General features: G+C 38.3%; 1 protein-coding gene across 1 annotated transcript; it reads right to left on the bottom strand.

Moving 5' to 3' along the window:
- Window positions 1-13,629: 13,629 nt before the first annotated feature.
- Window positions 13,630-18,416, bottom strand: dnajb1b (DnaJ heat shock protein family (Hsp40) member B1b). Its single transcript, XM_059356243.1, has 3 exons — window positions 17,914-18,416; window positions 14,298-14,905; window positions 13,630-14,191 (listed from the first exon to the last, which is right to left on the bottom strand). The coding sequence occupies exons 1-3, from the start codon at window positions 18,131-18,133 to the stop codon at window positions 13,958-13,960; spliced, it is 1,062 nt and encodes a 353-aa protein (XP_059212226.1). The 5' UTR covers window positions 18,134-18,416; the 3' UTR covers window positions 13,630-13,957.
- Between the last annotated feature and the right edge of the window lie 1,158 nt (window positions 18,417-19,574).

The raw sequence follows: 19,574 nt of genomic DNA, 5'->3' as shown, positions 1-19,574 counted from the left end.
AGCTCCCCCATTTACCTTCTTCCTGTGGTTTTAACTGTACGAGTACGGAAGACGAGGGTTATGCACTGACATTAACCCACGAGAAGAGAAACTTGCACAACAAAGGTGAAGTGAGAGGACCTATGTCCCTGCTGCTCCGTTTCAGTACCATCAATTGTATCTTGTATTATTATCTGTATTTTACAGTACAGCAAAATAGAAAGGAGATAATTAAATTCAATACATAAGGTACAAACCTATACAATTCTGCCCTACAAAGCCTAACTACAATAACTACACAAAGAGTAAAACTGAGAAAAACTGCTTTAATGTTTTTTTAACGTTTTTTAACTGGCCAGCCAAATGGCTTATTGGTAGGTACGTTATATAACACTTATGTCTACATGCATTGATGATGTCATTTTTATGCTAAAAAATCCTGAAGATTCATTTGACCTTTGGCCCCCAAAATGTAGTTACTGCACTCTGGTTTTGTTGTAAAAGGTTCCAATAGGAATGAAAAAACAGAGTGCAGTAACAACAATGTTGTTGTCTTCTTTCAGCTTTTAATATTATAAAGACATTTTATATTTTTGTCTTAATATTATTTATCTCACTTTTTTACTTAATCACCATCTAGATAATTATGTTACCTAATAACCTTACATTTCTATTATTCTTATCTTCATTATTCGACACAATGAAGACATACACAGTCAGACCGTGGTAAGTGAACTTACTACGCTAACTTATCTGCTTTGGTTTTATGTCTGTAAACATACAAGAAATGAATTTGATGAAAGAGGCAAGTCAGCAAAACAATAAAAACTAGTAATGTAAAAGTGAAAATGACAGTGACAGCATTAAGATTAATGTAATTAAAAAACCAAAGACATAAAATGTAAGACAAGTTGAGCTGAATGATAATATAGCGCTAAATACATGTATGAAAATGAGGATTGTGTGTTGAAGTAAGTAACAAGAATCTGCAGCTCCTTTCCCTATCACAGTTCTATCACATTTTGAGCCACAGCAGGCAGCTGTTTTCACTGAAAAAAAAAAAAAAACACTGTACAATACCTGCTCATCAATAAACAGCAGACAGACACAGTTAGCGACCAGCTGGTGAGCATAGTGGAGCATTTAGAGCAAAAGAGACAGATATTTCCCTCGGTAGAAGGTGGAGACCAAAACAAAGCTACAAGAGAGTGTTTATTGGACTTACATTTATCAGGTGAAAGAAACACGACCCCAAATAATTGCTAATGTTCCTCTTTAACTGTAAATAAGCAGCTGTTGACGCAAAATAGAAATAAAAACAAAGGAAACCTGTCAAAAACGTATAAGATCTTGCAGAAGTATAATGAGGTAGAGAGTAACATAAAAGAGAAGTGGAAAGAAGAAATCAAGAAATGCTTCCTCGGATTAGACAAGGGATGTTGGCGAAGATGCGGAGAACAGGAGGCTAATTATATGCATATGCTTTTTACATGCCCAGTATTAACAACATATTGGGAAGGAGTTAAGGAAATACTAAAGTACATTTTTGAGTTTAAACAGCCTTTGCAGGTACAACATTGGTTAGGTATTTATTTAAAAGGAAAGATAAGAGCAAAGGACATTTATTTTTTTAATTTACTGAGAGTAACAGTCCTGAAGCAGGTGACTAAATCATGGAAACAATCAAATACACCAAAATTAAGAGCATGGGTATTAACAGCAGAACAAAGTTTACAGATGGAAATACTAACTTTTAGAAATAGGGAACAAATACATATTTGGAATAAGTTATACTGTAAAGAAAGGCTGGTAAAAACAATGGAAATATTTAATCAAATTAAGGAGATGAACTAAATGGTCCCCTCCCCAACACAAACACTCACATGCATACACACACAGATTCATGAACACGCATACATGCACCACCCCTTATTTTCTCATTAGTCTATTTTAGTATATCTTATATATTATATATTTTATTTTATTTTATTTTTTTGTGTCGTTAGTTTGTTGTTTATTCCTTTTCTTGGAGAGCCTCATATGTATATATGTTTGTCTGTTTACCCTATGTTTTGTTATTTACTTTGTGAATATATACCTTGGAAAAAAAGGGGGAAAAAATGCAAGGTACAATATTGTAAAGAAAAACGAAATGACTGATTATGTTTGTGAAAGTAAGAAGCCTTGCAATAAAGTATTAAAATAAGCAGCTATTTGTGAACAAGTTAAATTTAAGGTTGGAGATCTCCTCCTGGATGTGGACGGCTGCACCATCTGCCCTTCCACTGAAGTCCGCAACCTGGACGTCATTCTGGATCTTGCCCTCTCTTTCTACTCCCACATCAAAGCCGCCACCAAAACATCGTTCTTTCACCTCAAAACTCTTCCGCACAGACATTGATCCATGCCTTTGTAACACCTTTTTGGACTACTATAATGGTGTTTTCTCCGGGGTTCCCTGGACGTACTGGAGTCTGTCCAGGGCTTTTTTTGGGAACCCCGGAGAAAACACCATTATAGTAGTCCACATCACCCCCATCCTCATCCACCTCCACTGGCTCCCCATCAAATTCCCACGTTGACTACAAAATACTCCTGCTTACATATAAATCCCTCCATTCCCTTGCCCCCCAGCAGCTAGCTGATCTCCTCCACCACTACACCCCGTCTCGGAGGCTGTGGTCCTCAGACACAGGGCTGCTCTCCATCCCCTCCACCAGAATGCAGACTTTTGGATACAGAGCTTTCAGTGCTACAGCCCCCAGACTCACAAACTCTCCTGTTCATCACGCCTTTCCACCTTAAATAACTACTGACCGCCCTCCCCCACTCTATGTAAAGCATCCTTGGGTTTTTTTAAAGGCCTTTTGAAATCTAAGTTATTATTATTATTATTATTATTATTATTATTATTATTATTATTATTATTATTAACGGGTTGATACAACAGTGTTGTGTACATATTTTTTCCAACGACCACTAAATGGCTGAATAAGTCAGTTATTGTAGGTTTTAAATCTTACTGTGCTATTGGGATAGTTAGAAGATCGTTTTGTCTGTTCAATATGAAGCCACAATCAGCACCTGCTCAGCTTAGCATAAGGACAGTAAAAATGGGGGCATGCCTAGCATGGCTCTGCTTGACAAGATCCTACAATTTTTTGGTTTTTGCATAGATTAAACAAATGAGATATGACATATTAATTACACGTTCACCCATTAAGTTGGACTAACACTGTTTTCAGACACAATCCTCTGTTTATTGTGGTTGCATTTTCATTGTGATATGTTTGGAAGAGATTGATTAATAAAGTTCTGAGAAGATATACACTATCTGTCAATGATAAATCACATTGTCACAATCATTTCATTGAAAGAGGTAAAACATATTTTATTCCAACTTTATGGGCGATAGTGTACTTCACTTTAAATGGAATGCTAGTAGGTGTATTTTGTTACATTTGGACAGAGGTAGTTAGGTAGGTGTTGCTCCCAGTCTTTATGCTAAGCTAAAGGGCTGCTAGCTAGCCTTATGTAAATCAACTTTCAGCCAGACTACTGTTTTACAGCATTTCCTTCACCTACTAGCAATTAAAGAATAATAATAATAATTTTAAGTCTTGATCCAAATGTAAACAAAAGGATAGCTCTACATTGTAATGTTCTATGTGAGTGCTAACATCAGAGGACATCTCAGTCCAGTGAGTCATTAATGTTTTCTGATGCTATCTAAATGTGGCTGGGGCTAAAACCGCGTGGTCATTTAGTTGCACTAAATAGAAAGTCAGACAAAGTGTAAAAGGCAGGAAATGACTCGATTGTCATTTAAAGAACAGGCATCTTACAAGAAAGCAACCTCACAACTGTGAGTCAATGCGGTTGAGTCACCTTTGACAAAGTTTGTAGTTGACCAAGTGTAAGTGGTTGGGTTCTCCGCTGTCTGGCAGAGCAAAGATGTGATAATACTTAATAATACTTAATTCAAGCTTGACAAAAATACATCTTATAAACAGAAATGCTGGTGCATTTTATAAGAGTAAGATATTTTTTTATCACCAATTAATGCAGTTTTTATTGTTGCTTTAAACTGCTTTATAATGGTTGCAATTCCAAAACAACAAATCTTAATTATGTTAAAGCAACAACAAAAACACTTGCAAGACGATAACAATAAAGCTATATGTGTGTTAAGTGCTATAAATGTAGTCTTCAATAAGACCATATACAGTCATGGAAAAAATCATTAGACCACCCTTGTTTTCTTCAAATACTTGTTTGCATACAAATAATAGCTCATAAGAGTTTAATTTAAGGGCTGATTTCTAGCCATTTTCCATGGTTTTATCACAAAAACCATGAAAAATGTCTAGATATCAGCTCTAACATTTAACTTTTAGGAGCTATTTTTGTTGTCATCATTATATTTTTCCAAACAAATGTACCTTTAGTTGTTCCAGGGGGAAAACAACAAGGAGAAAACAAGGGTGGTCTAATAATTTTTTCCATGACTGTATTATAAGGAATCATGGCCATGGAGCTGTCAGGAGGTGTTTGTCAGAGGAAAGAGTTGACATAGCGCCCTCTGCAGGTCTTACTGTAACACTACTTTGGGACAGCAGACGGTCAGCTAAGGGACTCAGTCCAGAGTTTTGGGATCCAGCGCCTGGTAGACGGCAGCATACTGTGAGGCGTTATGTATTCTGGACTCTGGATCACCATCTGCTTCTAAAGACTCCAGCCTCGATGCAGTCTGAGTAGAAGCAACATCTGTATTTCCCTCACAGTAGTCAGACTGTAAATAAAGAAGAATCATCATGAACCTTGATCGCCTAAAACGATTGCAAGGGATGAACATCTTCATACGAATTAAGCAAGAATGAACAAAGAGGACACTCACCTCATCCTTGTTGTGACCATCTGAAACAAACAAACAAATTAGATTAATTAAAATACATGTGAATGCTCTTCTGTATGTCTCTGTGCATGTGTCACCTCACCTGCATTACTCCGGCAGTGTCCATAAAATATAAGAGGTATAATGGCACAAACCAGGAGAGCCAGGCTCACCGAAACAATGATGACCACCGTGGTATCTGCAAACAGAGGCAGAAGTACAGTACAGCTTAGTTTATAACAGCAGGTCCTCTAAATAAAATGACCAAAATAGTCTTTGGTATTCAGAAGAGTTTTGACTCAATTTCAAGTGATTTTCTGCATAAAAATGCTAATTCTGATACTAACTTCTTCTTCAACTGTAAACATTCAGCTGTGGGTTTAGGTAAGAGCAAGGCAGCAACATTTTTTTTCCAGTCGTGGAAAAAACAACAACAGTTATGCTCCCCACTCAGAACCCAACGTGTCAAGCCACTTCTCACTAAAGTGCACTCTGTGGAAACTGTATCTGTCTCTTCTCTAAATAGAAAGAATGCACATTTGATACAATACATGATCAACATTTATTTTATATATATATATATTTATATATATGTATATATATATATATATATATATATATATGTATATATATATATATATATATATATATATATATATATATACATATATATATATATTATATATATATATATATATATATATTTTTTTTTTTTTTTTTTATAGGAGGACTGGTGGAACTGAACTTAAAGCTTTTGAAATTCTCATAGAAAGTTTTTCTGTTGTTCTTGTCCATAAATGTGCACAGCGTCTGTTTGCTGCCGACCAGTGAACAGCAGTCATTCATTATATATTATTTATATAATATAAATAGAAGATTATTACCTATCTTCTATTTATCAGCATCTTATGGGTATTATCTTATGGGCTTATTAACCAGTTACCATACAAGGTCCTTTTTATTGAGAATTGGTGGTTGTGGGCAGTGGATGTTTAGGGGAAGATAGCAGGTCAGCAATAAATACCGCATAGAAGTGGTGGACATCATCTGAAAACTGTGAAACTGAGGATTAATTTGAGATGCAGCTCAAGTTGTTCGCATAAAGTAGCCATGCATGTAAAGTGGAGACTTGTGGGAACCCAGAGAGTCCATTTTCATTGAGATAGCATGACGGCAGAGGTCACATGACTGATTTGAAAATCACAATGAAACATCAAAAAATAGCCTAACTTTGCAGCATTTTTTCGACAACTTCCCAAACACGTTATTGTGACAAAGATACATACAGACCTTGGCTACATACAAAAACTGCAAAAGTAGTGTTCCGTTCCAACCATTCGGAATGGTAAAAGGTTAAATACCCGACCAGTGGTGGAATCGCAGTTACACCAGTGAGCGAGTGTACACACGTGAAATCTGAGCATTAAAATATGCACCATTGCCTTTGGACCAGGTTTTTGTTGGTAAATGGGACAATCGCTTTCTGCTTCCTCAAGATGCACCTGACCACAAGTCCTTGTAAGACCAACATGCTCATTGGCGCACAGATGGGCACAAGTACATTTGTTACTATACAACATCCTCAGTGGGCTTAAAAATAGCAACTGAAACCTGCAGTGACAGTTGCACCGCTCTGTGCACTGCTTTGCGATGGGTGTAGAATAGGACCTATGAATACATTCAAATGCACGGTAACAAAGTCATAAATAAGATTCACCTTGAAAACCTTAACCACTTAGTGTTCAAGGCCTTTTATTTTAGAATTGGTGGTTGTTTTTCGGGGGAGATAGCAGGTCAAATGCCACATAGAAGTGGCAAACATCATCTGAAAACTGTGAATCTGAAGATTAATTTGAGATGCAGCAACTGTGTGTCAAGTTGTTCTGGTCAAAAATATCTAATAAAAATAACTTAATTAATTATTTATTTATTTATTTATTCAAACCTATTCGGGTGTATAAAGGGTCATAGCATTAGTATTGGCTTTCTGAAGTCCATTTCCATGTTCAACCATGTCCCATAAGTTGTTGCAGCAATTGTTTGGGTTGATACCATTTGTTACATACACATTTGGTGCTGAATAATGCAATTTTATTCATCAAAAAACCCTCCAGAATATAACATCAATATATCAACAACATAGAAAGAATCCATGCTGGGACTTGGGTTCAAAAACTTTGGTCATTTTGGAGATTTCTTCATTATCAGCGATTGAATGACAAGCACTTCTGTTCTTCAAACTCCTTAATGTCAATATACCTAGGAAAGTTGTACATCCTCTGAATGCTCTAGGTCTCTAGTTTATGGTTGTAAACTTTCATGAGGCTGTGATTATCATAGATGTCACAGCAGCTCATTTTATACAGTGAGGTTGAGACTCAAGAAATGCCCTCACTGCAATGAACTGGCTACTACTGATGACTAACATCATCCCACATGAAGAAAACTGGACTCATTGAATCCACAAGAGTCTCAGCTTTCCAGTTCATGTGATTCAAAGTGGGTTTAGGGACCTCAGAATGGGCAAACTCTTAAATACAATAGATTTTGTCAATAATGATGGGGATAAAAAACTACCTATTCCTGATTATTTTTCACGATATATAAATTCTTCTGCTTCTAATAATGTGTGTTAGTGAGTACCTACAAATTAAAAAAAGAAAACACACACATATCTCCTGTCTTCTTCGTTTAAAAATAAAGTAAAACACATGCAAATATTTTTCATTTTCCAACATTCAACTGTTGGACACAAGATGCTTCCTAACCCACTGGAAAGTTCATTCTCAGTGTATGTGACCCGGAGGCTCCAAGTTTCCGCTTCACACTTGTTAAAGTTGCATATCCATCCGATGTGGACATTATCACACCATTAAATAGTGGTATCAGAGCTAGGGGCCTACTCCGCCTTCAAGTAGTTTGTCAGGTTGTCTTCTGCTTTTTTGGAAAATGAATGCAAGACAGCATAATAGAATGAGCCTACTGTAAAACTTGTTTGGTAAATACAATCCAGAAACATACAGAATTTTGTATGTTACCCCATTCACCCCAAAACCCCCCCCTGAATGCAAGCCAATCAAAGCTAACTGGGCTTTTTCGGGTGGGGGCTTAAAGATACAAGCTTCTAAAAGAGCAGAGGGTAAATACATGTATATTCAGACAGACAGTGTGAGAAAATAATGTGATATTTAAACATTAAAACACTTTCTAGTAGAAACCCAAAATATAAATGTGAACCTGAAAATTAGCATAATGTGCCCCCTTTTAAATTATTCTCAAAACTGACCAAGCGGTTAGTGATAAGCTTATTTACAACAATGTAAAATACCTTTGAGGCTGGACGCTGCTGGCCGGTTGGTCTTGTCCTTTGCAGCGGGCAGGGTTGACGTTGATGGTGACAGTTTAGTGCTGGGTGCAAAGCTGCCTCGGGGCTGAGATTCTGCTTCGGCCTGCAGGGTTGTTGTGGAGGGAGGAGGTCCGAGAGGAACAGTGGAAACTTTGGGAGGACAGGACGGAGGATGGCTAGCAACAAATGCTGTGTACTCATGTGACACGTGTTGCATCACGAGATATACAGTACATATAATAGTTTGATTATTTGCTCTCAAAAGGGGACCAGGTGTCAGCTAAGTGAAATTGTGGCTGGTTTTAGCCTGAGGACATAATCAGTAGTAAGACAAGCTTTGGTTTAAGACTCTTACAGTCTGGAAAACATGACAAAATCCTAGAGTATTCAGCAGTTTACACATTGGGCTTTGTTTTATACAAAACGACCAATCTTGAATGCAAGATAGATTTGCCATTGTTATTCCAAAATATCCCATAATCTGTGGTAACATCACTTGTATTGCCTCATCAACTTACCATCTGTGACTATGAGATTGACCACCTGGTGCAGCACATTAAAAGTTTTCTCCACTCCACAGTGATAGGTCCCTGTGTCTGCTTGCTTCAGCCTCTTAATGGTCACGTTGAAGGCTCCATCTCTTCTGTTGACCGCCATGCTGTATCTCCCTCGCTGCATGGCGGCCAACCTCTTCCTTTCAGTCTGAATGAGAATACTTTCTCTGGAGCAGACTCCCTTGCAGAAGTACATGTTGTGGTGTTCAGAGGTGTTGTTTGTTTTCCAACTACCAGAGCAGTGGATGGAGACCTCTCCTCCAACATAACCGCTCACCTCCAGCACTGCTGAGGCCTCCGCACACACAACTGTTGTGTAAAACAAAGGGCCTGGTTAGCGCAGTTAACAACATTATCTATAGTGAGATGTGTGTGAAATGTGGATGATTTGCTTGACGGGGAAGCACACTGAAATAATGAGCATAAGGCTATATCCTGTTAGTTTTTCTATTAGAAAGTGGTTTTCATTGCCTAAAGCTTAACATTTTACATTAACAACCTGATTAAAACAGTGACTTTGTCATTGTGATTGTCATGTGCCATATTTCTTAGGATATCATATGAATCACGCTGCAGAAGTTTACCAAAGAAATCATACTACCGTATCACAAGGTTACCAACGTGTAAAACAGCAACCGTGACATGTTTAGAATAGTCACCGTGATTTCCTATCATCCAAACTAAGTTTTTAATATAAAATTCTATGAACCTGTTCATGTGTAGACATTGCCACAGTACAAATCTCCTGTGTGCAACAGTATTCACTTTTTTGGTTAATTTGAATTGTGGCCTTCCACCAATGGGTCCACCCAGTGTTCTTGACCTATCTTTTTTATTATGTGCAATAAGCAGGTAATTTAACTGTCAGCGGCCAATATCATGTTAATAGCCCATTTTTCTTTTGGCACATTAACAAAAAATGCATTTATAGAGGGGAAATAAAATGGAACAACGGGCTTTGATCGGGCACAAAAAAACAGACCCACCCTTACATGAACCTTCATAGTTTCTGACGCAAGCCCCATTTGAGCCAAAATCGCAGCAGCAATTTCGGGGACCCAGCACACATACAGACTATAAGAGCTGCATTAATAAAAAAAAAACTTGTGCAAACATTACCCGATTCAAGCCAGAAGAAAAGTTGAAAAATTACAACCAGACTCAGTCCTGCTGCTCACCATCAACAAATGCTCCAGTCACTATGGCTTTTTACTCACTTCCACCCAATATGTTGTTACATATATATAGTATTATCAAATATGTGTCAAAAATGCCATTGGGTCAATACACCTAGAAATATAAAGCTATTTTCTGTATCAGAGAGACTTAACAAATGAGTCATCACAAGTCACGCATTAGTTATTAAGCATTAGTTATTAAGCATTACTTAACTAGGTCTTTATGATTTCTACCCTTATCATAAAATGTAATTCAGTAGATTTGCCTTGTTTTTGTTTTTTCTGTCAATAAAACAGCCATAACAAACATCGTAAGACCAGTTTCCACCTTAAAAAACAACCTTCTGAATATTATCAGTGGAGCTCATCAATAAATGTACACTTTTAAAAATGTATTTAGCAATAACGCATGGAGGGCTCATCTCATTCACATGTGAGTTAGAAACACATTACGATAGAACTTAGAATAAAACATATTGATATGAATAGGTAATATAAAAATACAATCAAAGCTCACCTGAGAAGCAGTAAAACATGATGCCATAAATAAACTTCATTCTTCATTCAGTTTGAAAACAAGGTAAATGAAAAATGTAGTCCTGCTGGGTGAGAAAACTGTAGCAGTCTGCTTCAAATTGGTCATCTGCTTAAGTACCATGAAACATGAAGGGCTCAGAGATGCAGAAACGCTACAAAGCTGTGATTGTGCAGCTATGTTCTTTCGTTTTACTATTTCCTAAAACAGAGAATATACAGTATACTGTAACTCCCCGGCCCCTTCCTCTCTGAAGAACCAGCTCATGACTGTGATGCAACATTAAGGCTGTTGTGTTTACGTTTATTGTTCTGCCTCTTGCAGCTGCTCTATGTGCCTCAGAACATCTCCAGTACATGAAGCTGGGGGGCATCTGCTCAACAGGCTGTCTGCTGACTGTGTCACGGGGATCAGAGGGCATCTTGAAGGCAGCATTTTCCCAGAATTATAGTTTATCGCCATGGAAACCTATCGCTCCACTCAAGTTTCTTTTTTGTGTTAGTTTGGTCTCAGACAATCGACCAGTCAGACACAGCTTTTTCTCCCAAAGGACTGTACCAAAATGATTTTCCTGAGGAGATGGGCTGAATTTATTCTTTTATTAAAAAAGCAAGGCCCTTCACAGCTTTATTAATATTTCTGGGGCGCTTCCTTTGGCTTAGAAAAAGAACTAAAATACCCTCCAATTATAGCTCAAAATAAGAAATTTGTGACAAACAATTATGACGAAGAATTTAAGCTCAAGTCTTGAGGTATTCAAGATGACTCCATTCAAGGTTAACAAATCAAATCTAGCTCATTCTGAAGAACAAAGTTAGCTGAATGAGAAGTGACTGGATTGTATTTGGGTGCTAACACAATCAAATGGCACCCTCTAAGTCTGAAAAGTGAAGCCAATCTGGGAGTGCCTTAAACTTGCATTCTTTTTAATGGCCAATAGGATGCGACTCCATTTTTGTCAAAAAGAAGTGAGATTTTAATGAAATTCAATGAGAAAATGACCCCTTTACTCTTTTGATTTAAAACCTCAACGAACCTTATCAAAATGACTTCATGGTTTCATAGTTTCATGTCTTCTTCAACACAGCATGATGTTTATTTTGTTAATTACAGTCCCATTGAGTGTAAAACAGATGATAAAGAAGGGGAGAAGGTGCAGTCGATGTTATCCAGCTCTGACAACCCACACAAGGAATTACTTATTTTTGTTACAAGTCCCGCAGGGTAAAAAGCACAACATTTTCCTTAGTTCCAAGTGTAATAAATTCACATTATTTGCACTGCTCAATGATGGTTTGAACAGAACAGAAACATCTTTATTTGTTTTTATGCTGTAACTGTTGTAATTAATGTGCCATGTCCTGCCATTTCCTGCCATGTCCTTGTATGTTGTTGTTTTTGCCCTCTCCAGATCAAATTTCCCCTCAAGAGTCAATAAACTGAACTGAAGTGAGAGAGTTTGATCTCCCTCTTAAAACAAAGTGAATAAGCTTGTCCTCTTGAGACCCTGCAATTCATATTTATCCTTTGTGGGGGCCTTAACACTGAGGCCTTTATTTCAAACACCATGCATGAAGTGATGTACTGTGGAGCACATCCTGGGTTAAGTAACAAGCTTTGGGCATGGACAGTGCATCAAATCTTCCGTCTTTTCAAAATGAGAATTGGGAGAAAAAAAACCATTTCATGGCATTAAGAGAGATAAGTGATCACATAGACATCGATTATTTGTTCTTCTTTTCAGAGGGAGCTGCCGTGCAGATGATGTGAGTTGCCACACACAGACGATGTGGCCCAAGGGAGCAGGGAGGACAATTAAATGAGATTCAACTCACTCAATTCAACTTTTTGGGGAGGGGATAGGAAGGCAAGCCTGACGGAGATGTGCACTTTTGTAGTTTGAATAGGTGTCATTTTTCATTGCATGAGCTGCAATGTCAGTCATTGAAAGAAATCTTTCCTTGAGGAGTTTGTCTCTTAGCCCAGAAATGTTTTTTCTCCATCAGAATACACTTTGTGAACAATTCAACCTTCATGCTGCAACTTAGTACAACATTGTTGTCAGGGAAATGCTTTTATATTCAATTCAAATTCTAATACTGTCTGACTGAATACACCTCTAAATTCACCCTCTTTCTGAAACGCTCCAATTTAAGTGTTTCTCTTTAAGAAACCCTCCCGAAAAAGCAAAGTCTCCTCTAATTGATCAGTCTTTCAGGGTCTTCTGCATCTGCGCTCTCATTGTCTCTGCATTGTCACTGCAGCTGGGGAATGACTGTAATTGCACTGCAGCTACCTACCTATATGTTGTACAGTTGTGACATCACAAGTCCTGACGGCTCCTTTAAAAGCACAGATCTCTGTGGAGATTTTGTACAGATTTGATAGTAAAGCGAGGACAACAGAGAATTCGTCTTCTCAGGAAACTAAATTCTCTCTGTCAGGCCTGTTATACTCTAGTCGTTTTTATCAAGCATTTATTGAGTCTTATGTGTTTTTCCTTTATCTGTTGGTTTCATTGTCTTTCAGTCAAAGACAGAAACAGCCTGACTAGTATTGTGAAGTCCTGCTCTAAGATGACCAGAGGAAAACTAAGAGACTTAAGTTCCTTTTGCAACCAGCAAATCCTCCGTAAAGCAGAGTGCATTTAGCCTCCCCGAGCCGAGCCATGATGGCTGAATTCTCTCTGTTACCTTCAGGGCGCTGTTATGCCCTTCCTAGGTGTAAAACAAATCGCTTCTCCAAGTCATTCGACCCCCTTGCACTAAGACTTCTAAATTCTTTATAGGATTTTTATTTATTTTCTATTTTTTTTTACCCTTATTTCTTAAATTCTTAAAGCAATGTGGCTTATAAATAATCTGTATGCAGTAGGCTATCACAGGCTTTTATAATGTGTCCATTCTAAGCTCCATGTTGTCTGATGTGTGTTGTGTCGACTATTTATGTATTGACTATTATACTATATACTATTTGTTGTGGGCCATGTTGGCCGTATGAGCCACGACAACCTGCCGCTCAAAATTAATTGCCCCTTGTGGGATTAATAAAGTTGTTTGAAAGGAATTGAATTGGATTCAGGATTTAAAAAACGTAGCAATTAGAATAGAAAAAAGACATGGAAACCTTTTACAACATGGGACCTTTAATACCAACAAAACAGTCCCTACAGAATAGTGTACATACTGTATATTTTATATAGTACAATATACTTATTTTCATCAAAATATAATCTTATTCTGTAAACCAAACACCAAACAATATTGGTCATATTTACATTCTACCCTGCAATCCTGCAATCATTATAAGCACTTTCCAAGGGTGGTTTTTACACTATGGTGTATACACATCTGTCCTTTATAGTTTGATGTGATTTATACCACCGCATGAATGTCCATGTGATAATTGACAAAAAAATAGTTGGCAGTTTAATGTGATACATTTTTAGTCCTGTATGTCTGTTGGTCTTGTTTAAGATCGCGGGAGGACCTGAGCGATAGTGTCCCGGGCACTCTGGCTCAGCCTTTCTGGAAACTTGACCTCATACTCGACTAATAAGTCTCCTCTACGATCAGGCCGTTTGGGATAGGGAAGCCCCTCGCCACTCACACGCCGCTTCATCCCCGGCTGCACAATCTCTGTGGATGATACGGTCACCGCTCTGTTGTCCAGTGTGGGAGCGTTGACTGTGCAGCCACACAAGGCCTGATGGGACAGGAGAGGGAAAAAAGGGAAACGAAAACATGAATTAAAATCATGAACAGGCACTTTAGGTGACTATACATTTAAAAAAAAGTTCATCTTAACTTACATCTCTGAGTGAAATCTTTGCTGTGTAAATGATGTCCGAGCCTTCACGTTTGAATACCGGATGTGTCTTGTCCTTCAACACAAAGACCACATCGGCTGGAATGTTTCTCGGAGTCTCATCGCCCTCTTTGGGAAACGTGATTTTTGTACCCTCCTTCCAGCCCTTCTTTATCTGCACCTCCAGGATTTTTTCTTCTCTCCTTATCGTTCGCCCATCAGGGTTCAGCCTTTTACGAGAGATCTTCATTTTCTTTGTGCAACCTGACAGAACTTCCTCCAAGGTCACCTGGAGTTCGTGGACCACAGGGGGGTCCTGCTGCTTCTTTACAACGCTCGTATGAGGGCCCATTCCTCCCATACCAGAACTGAAAGAACGAGGGAACCCGCCCATTCCGCCGGCCCCCATCCCAAAGCGAGCAAAAGGGTCGTCAGTGTCCATGTCCTCATCCATGCCTCCATTGCGAGCACCAAAGAACTGTTCGAAGGGGTTACGTCCACCGAAAAAGTCTGTAAACATGGCATGAGGATCGCCCTGGAAGCTGTAGCTGAAGGTGCCAGGACCACCACCACCACCACCACCACCACCTGGGATGCCTCCTCCTTTCAGACCTGAGTAAGAGAAACAATCAATCAATATATGTATCACAATAAAGGTAATGCCACACTTGTTTTGGCATATTTTATGTTAAAAGTTATCTCACTGACATTAAGGTCACAAGGAATGAAATTGCTTGTTGGCTTCTTTTCAGAGTTTTGTTTCTGCAAATATGCTACAAAGTAAAGAGAACCAGATGCAAATCATCATGGTAAAAAAAGAAGCAGGTAAAAAAGAAGAGTAGTGGCTGAAAGAATGGGTGACAGCAAAACAATGGACAACAAAACAGTCCATTCTAACAAAATTAATCTAGACTTGGAATTTACTCTCATCTGTCTTGGCTATAGATTTCAAATTAGTAGAACGTGTTTATTAGTGCAACATTGGCTGCTGCAAAATCCTTTACAGGTAAAATATGGGCTCTGAAACCTTCAGCTTCTCTGTGTACATACACCACCATAAGAAATGTGGCACAAACCTACAAAATTCTACTGCAGCAACTGTTATGGTTGGATGTTATGCTGTCTGCCTGCAGTATTATTTGCCAGATTCCTTATTTGGAAATGTCTCTTGCAAAGAAGAAAATACTATTTTTTACTGTTTACTTGTGTTCCGAGGTAAATAAACATTGTGGGGGCAAAATATGAGATCCATTCAATCCCCTGGCATGTTGATACACTTTTTTTTTTGCCATTTCAACACATCAGACACAACACTGGGGAAACTTCTCATCTTCTAAAGGGACAGATCAGCTGAAAATCACAACACTCTCTATTCACTTTAAATATAGAGTCAAGACAGACAAAGAACAAATATCAAGTCTAAATTCATTTCTGTTAGAATGGACAGTTCACTGGGGTTTTGGTTGTATCTTTTGAACTTTCTATACACAGATATAGTAATAATAATGGTTAAAAAAGTCATGTGAAATGGCATATTTCTTGGAAAACATCAAATTTTCTTGGAAGAGGACCCCCTCAAACCCAAATATGTGTACCTGAGTCTTCTACAAACTTAGGGAAACACTGTATTTAATAAGATCCCTTTCATGGAACAAGCCGGTTAAGTGCTGGTTATCAATGTATTGTTTTGGTGTGGGTTGCTGAGCGTTGGAGATATCTGCCATATAATAGAGATGTTGGCCCTTTTCTCACATATAATGAAACTAGATGGTACTCAGCTGTTAAAAAAAACATTTTAAAAACTCAAACAGAAATGTCTCTCTCCAGAAGTCACGGCAGTGCAGATGAGAGGACAAATATTTGATTTTAGGATGAACGGCCCCTTTAAGTCGTCTAGGAGTCCAAGTTATTGATTTAGTCAGTGCGTCATTCCCAAAGCTACTATAACAAGTAAAAAGTAATAGAAATAAAGTGCCCTACTTAGGATAAGCCTTGACGGATAATGAATGAGTGAATAAATTAGTGAATGACTGCCCCATCTGTCAGGTTTCCAGGCATCATTCAAACATCCAAATCGTCACACTGTTAAAATAATCACCCAAGTCATTTTTTCAAGTTTTGCAGGAAACACAAAAAACTTCACCAAAAGTGTAACATATGACATTTATTGATCATTTCACTCAAAGAGGATGTAACAAAGGATGGCTATTGGCATAGTAATAACACTGTGTGTCAATTATGTACCTGAAGAGAAATAAATGACTTAGGCAATTTTTTGAACATGCCTTTGTGACTCAAGCAGATATGGTAACACTTTATTTTGAAGGTGTCTACATAAGAGTCACACAAGCCTGTCAGAAACATGACATGACAAGTATCATGAGCATTGATGTTACTTCAAAGTGTCATTATTAATGTTCATGGCACATCCCACGTCATGTTTATGACACGCTCATGTCACTCTAATGTAGACACCTTCAAAATAAAGTCTTACCATATCTTGCTTAAGGCACAAAGGCATGTTCAAAAAATTGCCTAAGTCACATTTTATTTTGACTTAGGCATAATAAAGCCGCTTAAGTCACACACTTGACATAGGCCATTATCTTAAAGGGGTAAAATCACATGATCTGATCAACTGAGGATGTAGGTGATTTTAACATAGGTGGTCGGCGTCATGAGGAGATGATTTAGGCAAAAAAAACAATTTTGACAAAAAATTTGTTAGGCGATTATTTTAACAGTGTGACGAAATACATGCCTGCCGACGCTAAGCCCCGCCCCCTCCTGACGTCAAATACCTTACAGCGCCTCACGTCTAAATATTCTCATTTATAACTTTACTTTGTCTCTGAGCTCGTGTATGAACATGTGAGGGAACGAGTAGTGAGGTGCTGCTGTGCCCTGAGCCACGCCTGTCTGTCTGTCCTGGCTCAGAAACGAGCCTAGAGGACAGAGCAGAGGGGGGCTGGGAGCGCCATTACAGTCAGGATCACTCAGGATCCGTTAGCTCCCATCATTTCTTCACGCCCCTGATCTCACTGACAAGCGTAGTGTCACACAGCACGGTGTGACCTTAACCTTCTCAAATCTTTGGCGACTATGTCTGTTAAAAAATCTTCACCATGCCATGTTGGTTTTTCAGCGTTACCTCACCTATATGTCCTGATAATTAATTTTCAACTTTGACTTACTTGATCAAAATTTTGAACCCAAAATAAACTAAGAAAAGATACAATCTGATCTTGAAAATCATGTTTCAAAACACAGAAATTTAAATATTGCAAATATGAATACAGGTTGCATATATAACATATAACAGGTAAAATGAGGATTATCCTCAATATCTAGTTTAATATTTTATACTAAATGTATTTGACAATATCTCGGTTTTACTTGGCTGAATATCATCCAAAAAAATCAGGCATGGAGTTTCAAGCCAGAACTTTAGAGGGCAGCTGATGGCAAGACTCGACGTTGCTTCATTTTTATATCTTCACGTTATGAAGAAGTAATGTGCAGGTGGTTTCATGGACTCCAGAGGGTTAATGTTGACTTGCTTCACTTTCAAAACAATGCAATTTATCACACAGCTTTACGATTCATAAGTAAGCCCTTACCTTCTTCACCATAGCGATCATAAATGTCCTTTTTCTTTGGGTCGCTCAAAACGTCGTAAGCCTCGGCGATTTCTTTGAATTTGTCTTCGGCTCCCGGTGACTTGTTCTTGTCGGGATGAAAGCGCAGAGCCTGCTTACGATAAGCTTTCTTTATATCGTCCTCCGACGCCCCTTTCTGAATCCCCAAAATGTCGTAGTAGTCTTTACCCATTTTGACCATCCAGTGGTCTGTTCATCAAATGTTGCAGCTATTAATGAACCTCAGTAGCACGTCCTCGTCCTTCTTCTGTCTCTGCTCACTCAGTCAACTGCTGCGCCCCGACTAATTTCTTTATAAACCGCTTGGAAACTTCCAGAGTTTTCCATAAACAGCCCGAACAATCTCACATCTCTGACAGCTCGGCCAAGACACGCCCACCGGGACGTCACGTCCTGCTGCCTTCATGGGCTGTCGGAAATATCCAAGCTCAGTGACATGACATGACATGCCAGATCAGTCTCCAAAAACTCAGTACGTCTATAACATGCAGATCCTTTACCTACGTAAACTACCAAACTGCAATGTTAAAAATACAAATATGTGTTGTGCAAGCGGAATTAGATCTTTTTTGTTTTGTTTTTTGAGACTCCCTTCGCTACAAGCCTATCACACCAACATAAAACTGTGGAAAGACTGTTGGCAGGACCTTTTGTTATGCTTGGGTGTGTCCCAGATTCAAGATTACTAAATCCCCAGCGGTAGTGGCTGGTAGTGCGATGCAAATCAAGGACATGTAGGGCATAACAATGAAGCATTTTACATTCGGTGGGGGGTGGGGGGCAAGTACCTCCAAATATTTCCAATATGATAACCTTTCAGACTTGTTATTCAATTAAACATACATACATTTTATGAAGTTCAATGTCAGTTTTATTTGGCTTGTCCAAATCTGTTTTCAACCATGTCAGATGGCTAAACATTCTTAATGGAAATTTGATGAAGACCATAAACAAGCATAGAACAAAACATAGTTGCCGTCTTTGATAGAATTAAAAAACTGCCTGTGAACTTCAATAGAGTCCAAAACTATGCTGTTCTCACAGTATTTTTGGCCTCTCTATTGTATGCAATCAGTTAGAAATAATATCACCTAATTAAAAGTCAGGAGAAAATACTTCCACAGCTCAGAATTCAACGTAAATCCAGAATTATTTTTGATTGGAGAAAAGTATTTAAAGTTTTAAAGTCATATTTTGTACCAGCTGCTATGCATGATAAGAATATGTGACAAATGTACGAGAAGCACCTGAAGGCAGCATATCAGATTCAGTGTGCAACACACATGTTGTGATTCAGGACATTTATTGGGGCGGGCATCACTGTACTATCATATCACATTGAAAATAGTTCCCACTAACTTACTGGGAGCAAATACAATACGAAATCACTCACACAACTTAGTATACCCTTTGTGACTGTACTATTTGTGTTGGCTACTTGTGATACACTCTGTCAAATGCAGCACAACCTGTTTTTCAGGGATGAGAGTGTCAGTGCCAGTTTAAATCAAAAACTTCATTGCAGGAGTTAACAGTCCCACAGACCCACCCCAAAAAAAAATTTTTTTTTAAAGGTGGAGCTCAGAAAAGTATCCTTTTAAAAATGCCATAATTCTTACCTC

Source organism: Centropristis striata, chromosome 1 (assembly GCF_030273125.1).
Source record: "Centropristis striata isolate RG_2023a ecotype Rhode Island chromosome 1, C.striata_1.0, whole genome shotgun sequence".
Lineage (NCBI taxonomy): Eukaryota > Metazoa > Chordata > Actinopteri > Perciformes > Serranidae > Centropristis > Centropristis striata.
Note: the sequence above shows the minus strand (reverse complement) of the source record. Positions and strands in the feature narration are given on the sequence as shown.

Bases quoted from the DNA above. Each gene is read 5' to 3' on its own strand.
- dnajb1b (XM_059356243.1), bottom strand. From the start codon at position 18,133: ATGGTCAAAATGGGTAAAGACTACTACGACATTTTGGGGATTCAGAAA. The intron at 14,906-17,913 runs GTAAGGGCTTAC...TCTCTTACTCAG, and splicing joins TGATCGCTATGGTGAAGAAG to GTCTGAAAGGAGGAGGCATC. The intron at 14,192-14,297 runs GTAAGTTAAGAT...CTGTCCCATCAG, and splicing joins CAAAGATTTCACTCAGAGAT to GCCTTGTGTGGCTGCACAGT.